Below are 9,476 nucleotides of genomic sequence, written 5' to 3' on the forward strand. Positions count from 1 at the left end.
AATTTACTAAACCGCCGGTTCTAACGTAAGAAAGAAATAAAAATGATATCTGCATTTTCAATCTGTCTCCCACCAAAGGGTCGTTAAGTCTCAACCGCGTCTTCTTCTTCTTCCTCCTCCTCTCTCAGTTTGGTTTGACCGGCTTTAATGGCGGAAGTACGATCACGATCACGACGAACGGAGGTACACGGATCTCTATCTGCTGCTATATCATTGTCGTATATTTGATTGAAGTAGGTTTTTTATTTATTTTTTTTTTTTAATTGGGGATAACTCAATGTGGAATTTTGCAGAGCAATTGGGCTACAATATGCTGCTCAGCTTTCTCCTGTCTCCAGCTCTACTGGGCACGTCTTGTAATCCGCAAATGGTTCAACGTTTCTGCTATTGAATCAGATTATAGCGCTGATAGTGACGATGACTGTCAAGAGAGAGTCCAAGGTCATCTTATCCAGATTCTCCGGGAACAATTAGATTTTTTTTTTTTATTCCATACTCTTTTTGTGGCTGAATCTGAATTTGGTGTTAGCAGAACTTGACCCGAGTAGCTCTGGAGTTACCAATCAACGTGTTGATACTGATGGTAATGTGATTTGTAACTCTCAGCTAATCGTTATAACTTTGTTGTTTAGGCTAATTTTATAGTGATAGCGTTTGCGTTTGATGAATAATACTCTCTACGTAGGTTTTAAACATTATTGCTTATTCAGATTCAGTTTTCCTAATTTTTTTCTATCCAAAACTAAATTTCAGATGTGCCTAAGCTTAGAAGACGAAATTCAGAAACTTTCAGGGTGCAGTATATGGATACCAAAGCAATCAGGTCTTCTGGATTTCTCTGCTTATCTTTGCATCCTCAATGTTGTCTTGCTGATTGTTAATGTTTCTGTTATTTTGTGAGTTTGTAGACAGATATTTTGTTTCTTGTCTCTCTTTTCTCCTGTAATGCTATGTTGTCGAACATTTGCTTTAAGAAGTCCCACTGTTTCATGTGTAAACAGTGTTGCTTACCGTCAACCGTATTGAGTCCCTGGTATGTGGTTTTGATGTAGCTAGAATCTGTGCTGGGACATGGAATGCTGCAGGAAGAGTTCCACCAGCTGACTTGGATATCGATGGTTGGCTAGACACTGCTGAACCTGCTGACATTTATGTTCTTGGGTATGTATTTTTTATTTCTTTCTGAATCTTTTGTTTAACTACCTTGGTTAATGATTTCTATATTCAGTATTTATGATTCATTTCATTTCAGTCTTCAGGAAATCGTTCCCTTAAATGCTGGAAACATTTTTGGTATGGAGGATGACCAGCCTGCTTATGAATGGGAGAACTTGATACGGGAGGCCTTAAACCGAGTTCAACCTAGAAAGCTGAAGATTATAAGTCACAGTGGTCCCCCTTCTCCATCGAAGTTTAAGCAATCTGAAGAGGTCTCTTACAGCGTACAAGATATGTTTACCAGTCATGATGCTTGCGATGCGATTCATTCAATGGATAAGAAACCCAGTTGTAGCGAAAGCACGGACAGACCAGTCGTAGGTGAAGATTCACTTACTAATATAGACGTTTTGGGTTCTACCAATGACAACGCATCTTGCTTGCCCATACAAGAATATTTACCAAGGCAATTTTCATCAGCAAATACGCCAGACCGCTCTCTCTCAATGCAGATTAATAGTGATTCCCAAAGGGAAGAAAGATTTAGTTACACTGAAAGAGTTGGTTTGAGGTGGCCAGAGCCTCCACTGAAACTGCTTAATCAATATGTTTCGGAAAGACGTAGTTCCTTCAAGTCAGTGAATCTAACTATCAAGAATCTGAGAAAACCTTCGTATGTACGGATTGTGAGCAAACAGATGGTTGGAGTGTTTCTCACCATTTGGGTTCGGAGGAAGTTGCGCAAGCACATAAGCAACCTTTGTGTATCTACTGTTGGTGTTGGTATTATGGGCTACATTGGTAACAAGGTCTTGATTTCTCATACTAGCTACTCTGAATAATTTATTCTTAGGCTAGCAAATAACTAACGGTTTCTTATTTTATTATAGGGATCCGTATCGGTAAGCATGTCAATCTATCAGACACCGTTTTGTTTCTTGTGCTCCCATCTGTCATCTGGGGAAAAGGATACAGATGAAGAGAAAAGAAATGAAGATGTACGTGAAATTCATAGAAGAACTCAGTTTCTTCCTCATTCTTTAAATGAGGATGAGCTTCCAAGAAGCGTCCATGATCATGAGTACGTTTAATTTCTCAATTGATACATTCAACTACGTTTAACTATTAAGTTTTGAGCATAACAAGATAACCTTGTCCTTGTGTAGAAGAATAATCTGGCTGGGAGATCTGAATTATCGGATTAACTTGTCATATGAGGAGATACATGAACTTATTGCAAGAAAGGAATGGCAGAGGTTGGTAGAGTATGACCAGGTACCTTCATTGCATTGTTTAGGTTTAATACTAAGAGACAAAGTTCTAACTCTTATGTTTTTAAAGTTAAAAGATGAAGCAATCTATTGATAGAGGGTCTAAACCACGTTTGCAATTATATGTTTTATTCTCTGGTAGCTTTCAAGAGAGATGACAAAAGGGAACGTATTCGAGGGATGGTCAGAGGGAACTTTAGATTTTGCACCAACATACAAGTACGAAATCGATTCAGAAAACTACATCGGAGATGACCCGGAATCCGGGAAACGTAGACCGGCCTGGTATTTTCTTGATAAACTGTGATACAACATTTTTCCATAATATGCACAAAAAGGCAAAAACAATGAGTTTGAAGTGACTGTGATTGATCTCAGGTGTGACCGCATCATTTGGAATGGGAAGGGAATGAAGCTTTTTAGTTACAGAAGAAACGAGATTAAACTATCGGATCACCGGCCTGTCACAGCCACGTTCTTGGCCGAGGTTGAGGTTTTGTCTCCAAGGAAACTTCATCGTGCGCTTGCACTCACGTACTCCGAGATCGAAGGCCATGTAGACTTCTAAATGCATACCCTCTCCGGTCAGATTCTGTTCTGTGTAGAGTAATTTTACAACTTATATTCATTTCGTACATTCAATAATTCCCATTGAAGGAAATGTATAAATAGTGTTCACGTAAAAACGTAATCATACTTGCTTTGTAGATAGAATACAGACGAAGTCTTCTATAGGGCTGTTCGACAATTACACTAACCAACACCATATTCCATGACTAGACCATGAGCTAATCACGTGATCAGTTAACTTAGTTACTAGTCAGCCGATCTAGTACGCGAGGAGTAACCACTTACCATTGTTCATAAAATTACATTACAACCTTGTCTGTATAAACCGAGCTTGCGTTTTATACCAAAAACAAGTGTTGTTGTATTCCTGATTCTGAAAACAAGGGAAGCCTCGTTCGTGCTTAAAAATAAGAATTGTAGGATTAAACGTACTATTGACGAAAGAAAAATTAATTGACAATGGGCTCAGTGAAGCCCAAAAGATCTGCCACTCACTTCACTTCTCTACTGACTTTGATTTTTCTATTCTTAAAAAAAAAAAAAAAAAAAAAAAAAAAAANAAAAAATCACAAATCCCCATGAACAAAACTCACAGAGCTTAACCGAGCTTTTAACACTCTCTCAACACAGACGACTTGACTCAGATCATCACCGTCGGAGATCGCGCTACTTTATCCATTTCAATGGGAGGTAAATCAGAGCCGGCGAAATCGGAATCCATGGCGACGACGACGACGAGTCCAGATCTGATCAACAGTAGTTTCTTCTCTTTCAAATCCCTAAAATTGAAGACGAAGCAGCAAGAGCTCTTGCTCCGTATCTCGATCCTTGGTCTCGTCTACATCTTAGCCTTCATAGCTCGTCTCTTCAGTGTTCTCCGATACGAATCCATGATCCACGAATTCGATCCGTATTTCAACTACCGTACCACTCTTTTCCTCACCGAGAAAGGCTTCTACGAGTTTTGGAACTGGTTCGATTCCGAGAGTTGGTACCCTCTGGGTCGTATCATCGGTGGGACGCTTTATCCTGGTCTCATGGTCACCGCCGCGTTAATCTACTGGGCATTGCGTTTTCTCCGATTCTTCGTTCATATCCGTGAGGTTTGTGTGTTGACGGCTCCGTTCTTCGCGTCCAATACGACTCTCGTTGCGTATTTCTTTGGTAAAGAGATTTGGGATACAGGAGCTGGACTTGTTGCTGCTGTTCTTATCGCTATTTGTCCTGGATACATTTCTCGGTCTGTTGCTGGTTCGTATGATAACGAAGCTGTGGCGATTTTCGCGCTTTTGTTGACGTTTTATCTCTTTGTTAAAGCGGTGAACACTGGCTCGTTGGCTTGGGCTCTTGCTTCTGCGTTTGGTTACTTTTATATGGTTTCGGCTTGGGGAGGGTATGTTTTTATTATTAACTTGGTTCCGCTTTACGTCTTGGTGTTGTTGATCACGGGGAGGTATTCGATGAGGCTTTACATTGCTTATAACTGTATGTATATCTTGGGGATGTTGCTTGCGATGCAAATTCGGTTTGTTGGTTTTCAACATGTTCAATCTGGTGAGCATATGGGTGCAATGGGAGTATTCTTATTGATGCAGGTTTGTTCTCTTTCCACCACCTGAATTTGAGATCTTGTTAAGAGTATAGTGTAAAGATAAAATATTGTTGATCTACTTGTACAGGTTTTTTACTTCTTGGACTGGGTGAAGTACCAGCTCAATGACACTAAGTTGTTCCAAACCTTTTTGAGGATAACTGTGACATCGGCTATTATGGTTGGTGGTATTGCTTTGGGTTTAGGAACAGCGTCTGGCTATATATCTCCATGGACTGGTCGATTTTACTCATTGCTTGACCCGACTTACGCGAAGGATCACATTCCCATTATTGCATCTGTTTCTGAGCATCAGCCTACGGCTTGGTCATCTTTCATGTTTGATTACCATATTCTGCTCTTCCTTTTCCCAGCGGGACTTTACTTCTGTTTCAAGCGTTTGTCGGATGCTACAATATTTATCGTCATGTATGGTCTCACTAGCTTGTACTTTGCTGGTGTCATGGTTCGGCTTATTCTCGTCGCTACTCCAGCAGTTTGTCTTATCAGTGCCATAGCTGTCTCTGCCACTGTCAAGAATTTAACTTCTCTCTTAAGGACGAAACAAAAGGTTTCCCAGACTGGTTCCACGAAAGGAGCTGGTAGTTCAAAAGCCTCTTCAAAGGTGAATCTTTAGTATCCTTCTCCCCACCAAATTTTGATAGGTTTTGGTTTAAACTATTCTACTACTTGCCAACTACTTTGAATTTTAGCATGCTTCTCTAGAAATTTTAATCCTTGTCTCCTATGTCCTAGCAGGTTACACTTGATCAGTCTCAGCCTTTCCAGAAGAATGGTGCCATTGCTCTTCTTGTTGGAGTATTTTATCTGCTCAGTAGATATGCTATTCACTGCACATGGGTGACATCAGAGGCATATTCATCTCCCTCAATTGTCCTAGCTGCAAGAGGAGCCCATGGGAACAGAATCCTTTTTGATGATTACCGTGAGGCCTACTACTGGCTTAGGCAAAACACTCCCACTGATGCTAAGATCATGTCATGGTGGGACTATGGGTACCAAATCACTGCAATGGGAAACAGAACCGTCATCGTTGATAACAATACCTGGAACAATACACATATTGCTACTGTTGGACGTGCTATGTCTTCTAATGAAGACGAGGCGTATGAAATCATGAGGTCACTTGATGTGAACTATGTATTGGTCGTCTTTGGTGGTGTTACTGGTTATTCCTCAGATGATATCAACAAGTAAGTCTCTTTACGTCTCTCATGAATTCATGTATGCTCCTCGTCCCATTTATTACTGAAAATCTGGTTATTGTTGCGTGTCAATCAAATATGTCATTAATTGGTGGTGGCTTGCTAAAGAAATACTCAAACTTTTACTTATCAACATTCTCAATTATATAACTGTGGGTTTGTGGTCACTAATTTTTACTACTACTAGTAGTGAGAAAATGAATGGCTTGGGCTAGTATTAAGTGGATACTTATCAACCAAATATGGAAGTGGCTGGTAATTTAGAAACTAGCTGTTATGGGTAGATTCTACATGTGACTTGTGGCAATTGGTTTGAGTCGCCCAATTAAGATTTAGTTGTTATAACGTACATCTCTACTATACCTGGCACGTTAATACCTTCAATGGTCTTCCAGTTCTTAGGAGTCGTAAGAAAACGTTCTTGTGCTAGTGTATTTACTGATCCTCATAAGAAAATTATGTGAGTTAGGTTCTTGTGGATGGTGAGAATTGGAGGTGGAGTATACCCAGTGATCAAGGAACCTGAATACCTTGTGAATGGTGAATTCCGTGTAGACAAAGGTGCATCACCAAAGATGCTGAACTGTCTCATGTAAGTTCACACTCAAGACTCTACTTTTAGCTTGTTAAAATTTTGAAGACGATGCAATTCATCTTAAATGTATTTTTCGTGTATAGGTACAAGTTATGTTATTACAGGTTCGGTGAGCTGACCACAGAATATGGCAAGCCACCCGGGTATGTTAAACACTTGCGTTTTGCATTTAGGAGATAGTTTTAATTTATTATAGACACATTAATTTAGTTTATGTATGCAAAAAAGTTGAGTGGTGGAAATTATTGGCAGGTANGCTCCTCGTCCCATTTATTACTGAAAATCTGGTTATTGTTGCGTGTCAATCAAATATGTCATTAATTGGTGGTGGCTTGCTAAAGAAATACTCAAACTTTTACTTATCAACATTCTCAATTATATAACTGTGGGTTTGTGGTCACTAATTTTTACTACTACTAGTAGTGAGAAAATGAATGGCTTGGGCTAGTATTAAGTGGATACTTATCAACCAAATATGGAAGTGGCTGGTAATTTAGAAACTAGCTGTTATGGGTAGATTCTACATGTGACTTGTGGCAATTGGTTTGAGTCGCCCAATTAAGATTTAGTTGTTATAACGTACATCTCTACTATACCTGGCACGTTAATACCTTCAATGGTCTTCCAGTTCTTAGGAGTCGTAAGAAAACGTTCTTGTGCTAGTGTATTTACTGATCCTCATAAGAAAATTATGTGAGTTAGGTTCTTGTGGATGGTGAGAATTGGAGGTGGAGTATACCCAGTGATCAAGGAACCTGAATACCTTGTGAATGGTGAATTCCGTGTAGACAAAGGTGCATCACCAAAGATGCTGAACTGTCTCATGTAAGTTCACACTCAAGACTCTACTTTTAGCTTGTTAAAATTTTGAAGACGATGCAATTCATCTTAAATGTATTTTTCGTGTATAGGTACAAGTTATGTTATTACAGGTTCGGTGAGCTGACCACAGAATATGGCAAGCCACCCGGGTATGTTAAACACTTGCGTTTTGCATTTAGGAGATAGTTTTAATTTATTATAGACACATTAATTTAGTTTATGTATGCAAAAAAGTTGAGTGGTGGAAATTATTGGCAGGTATGATAGAGCAAGAGGGGTGGAGATAGGGAACAAAGACATCAAACTTGAACACTTAGAAGAAGCTTACACCACATCCAACTGGATAGTTCGTATTTATAGAGTCAAACCTCCGACGAATAGGTTGTGACGCTTCAGTGTTACAAAAATGGCTTTAGATAGTTTATAGTTTTGAGGATGAACCATACAATTTCGGATTTTCTTGGACTTAGTTTTATTTTTATGCATTGACAATTTTCTGTAGTTTTTCCATCACTCAAGTTAAAACATATTTGCATTGGCTCGTTCGTCTTCTTTTGAAACAGGTTACGTAATTTAAATTTGGTTTGATCGAGCTCAAAGTAAACATAAAACATGTGTTGAAAATTAGAGATGGAAGAAACGGTAGCCATATTAAAACCAAAGAGTAAATCCTGACATAACTTAAAAAATTTCCACCACGACAAAATAAAAGAAGACCATCAATCCAGTTCGTCTTTTGGAAGCATAATGTTAATTCCCATCAGCTACTAAATTGTTACAGGGTGGGTTTAATAGCTTCGGTTGTAGTAGTGGCATTGTGGCAAACTAGGGTGGAAGCTGACAGGAGGACATGGGTATAGTGTTGGACGAAATAGTTGTGGCACCATGAAATTAGGGATAGGTATTGGAGGGCAACTGTTTGGCAGTCTTGATCCACACATGAAATACGGTTGGAAATTGTTGTATCCTCTGCCTGGAGGTTGCGGAAATAACATTGTTGCGGGAGCGGCGGCTTGACTAAAGAAAGGATGTTGGTGAGGACTTGATGTTGTAGTTGATGACGAAACAACGTTTTGCGGGAGGTTATTAAATCGAGTTTGTAAATCATGAAACCTACGTTCCTCTTTACATTGTGCCAAAGAAACATAGATAGGTTGGTTTCCCACCATCTTCCCATCCATCTTGAGCATCTATGTTAAAAAAAAAAAAAAATGATTAATAACAATTAGACGTGAGTTTTCTTGATTGAAAAGGCAACACTAAAAAAACATTACTTGGTTTACAAACTTACAGCTTCAGAAGCTTCCTCGGTCGTTGAGAACTCAACAAATCCAACACCTTTGCTCATACGATTGGAATGTACCATGACCTACAAAACTCATATGTTAAATTCACAAGTCAAATGAAAAGATTTACTAAGAGATTGCATACGTACCTTGCAGGAAGTGATGGTTCCAAACTCGGAGAATAATTCTTGAAGCTTTTTGTTATCAACAGAATCCTCAAGATTCTTCACATAAAGATTCAACCCTCTACTTGTTCTCACATCCCGTTCTGTTTTCTCTACTTTGAATTTGGCTTTCAAATCCTCAACTCTATTATTTTTCCTCTGAGCCCTCCCTACATACAAGGTTTTCTCATCGACTATTGTCCCGTTCATCTTCTCTATCGCACTAACCGCGTCCTCAGCATTGTCAAAGTTCACAAACCCAAACCTTCTAGACCTACCTTCTCCGTCTTTCATCACCACTGCACTAGTTATCTCCCCAAACTCCCCAAAAAGCATCTTTAAATCAGCATCCGTCGCAGTCTCAGCCAAGTTTTTAACATACACATTAGTGAAAACCGGCGATTCATCCCATTGACGACGACTAACGAATGGACAAACGTATATATGTTGATTACGCACGAGTTTGCGATTGCTAACATTGCATGCGATATGGACTGAAAGCTCCGAGTAGAACTGGACGAACCCGTATCCTTTGGAAACTCCAGAAGCATCACAAACCACTTTGCTAGATAGAACTTTTCCAAATGTAGAGAACATGTCGCAAAGTTGCTTGCTGTCGACAGATTCGTGTAGATTCTTGACGAACACGTTGCCTCGACCGCTCCTCCTCTTGCTAGGATCACGTTCTGAAAACATTATCCTCATCGGTTTCCCCTTTAACTTATGAAAGTTCAGCACATCCATCGCGATCTTTGCTGTTTTATCCACGCACAAAAAAAAAAAAAAAAAAAAA

At 39.4% G+C, this 9,476-nt stretch overlaps 3 protein-coding genes across 4 annotated transcripts; 2 read left to right on the forward strand and 1 right to left on the reverse strand.

Moving 5' to 3' along the window:
* LOC104757756 (type I inositol polyphosphate 5-phosphatase 1) lies at nucleotides 58–3,163 on the forward strand. Of its 2 annotated transcripts, XM_010480528.2 has the most exons (10): nucleotides 58–183; nucleotides 294–441; nucleotides 533–583; nucleotides 754–823; nucleotides 1,057–1,161; nucleotides 1,253–1,967; nucleotides 2,049–2,239; nucleotides 2,325–2,433; nucleotides 2,572–2,714; nucleotides 2,808–3,163. In XM_010480528.2, the coding sequence occupies exons 1-10, from the start codon at nucleotides 148–150 to the stop codon at nucleotides 2,995–2,997; spliced, it is 1,758 nt and encodes a 585-aa protein (XP_010478830.1). In that variant the 5' UTR covers nucleotides 58–147; the 3' UTR covers nucleotides 2,998–3,163. The 2 variants fall into 2 exon arrangements, with proteins under 2 accessions (XP_010478830.1, XP_010478831.1); XM_010480529.2 differs by lacking the exon at nucleotides 58–183 and having other exon boundaries at nucleotides 317–441; nucleotides 1,053–1,161.
* LOC104757757 (dolichyl-diphosphooligosaccharide--protein glycosyltransferase subunit STT3B) lies at nucleotides 3,566–7,775 on the forward strand. Its single transcript, XM_010480531.2, has 6 exons — nucleotides 3,566–4,594; nucleotides 4,679–5,215; nucleotides 5,350–5,804; nucleotides 6,286–6,408; nucleotides 6,495–6,554; nucleotides 7,492–7,775. Exons 1-6 carry the CDS (start codon nucleotides 3,683–3,685, stop codon nucleotides 7,619–7,621), a joined length of 2,217 nt encoding a protein of 738 aa, XP_010478833.1. The 5' UTR covers nucleotides 3,566–3,682; the 3' UTR covers nucleotides 7,622–7,775.
* Nucleotides 7,984–9,427, reverse strand: LOC104757758 (polyadenylate-binding protein 1-like). Its single transcript, XM_010480532.2, is given in 4 exon segments — nucleotides 7,984–8,046; nucleotides 8,049–8,423; nucleotides 8,525–8,602; nucleotides 8,669–9,427. Coding segments are annotated over 4 exon segments (1,275 nt in total).

The sequence above is a fragment of the Camelina sativa genome, chromosome 17, assembly GCF_000633955.1.
Source record: "Camelina sativa cultivar DH55 chromosome 17, Cs, whole genome shotgun sequence".
Taxonomy (NCBI): domain Eukaryota; kingdom Viridiplantae; phylum Streptophyta; class Magnoliopsida; order Brassicales; family Brassicaceae; genus Camelina; species Camelina sativa.

Bases quoted from the DNA above. Each gene is read 5' to 3' on its own strand.
- LOC104757756 (XM_010480528.2), top strand. From the start codon at position 148: ATGGCGGAAGTACGATCACGATCACGACGAACGGAG. The intron at 442-532 runs GTCATCTTATCC...TGGTGTTAGCAG, and splicing joins CTGTCAAGAGAGAGTCCAAG to AACTTGACCCGAGTAGCTCT. The intron at 2,715-2,807 runs GTATTTTCTTGA...GATTGATCTCAG, and splicing joins GGGAAACGTAGACCGGCCTG to GTGTGACCGCATCATTTGGA.
- LOC104757757 (XM_010480531.2), top strand. From the start codon at position 3,683: ATGGGAGGTAAATCAGAGCCGGCGAAATCGGAATCCATGGCGACGACG. The intron at 5,805-6,285 runs GTAAGTCTCTTT...TATGTGAGTTAG, and splicing joins TCCTCAGATGATATCAACAA to GTTCTTGTGGATGGTGAGAA. The intron at 6,555-7,491 runs GTATGTTAAACA...AATTATTGGCAG, and splicing joins GAATATGGCAAGCCACCCGG to GTATGATAGAGCAAGAGGGG.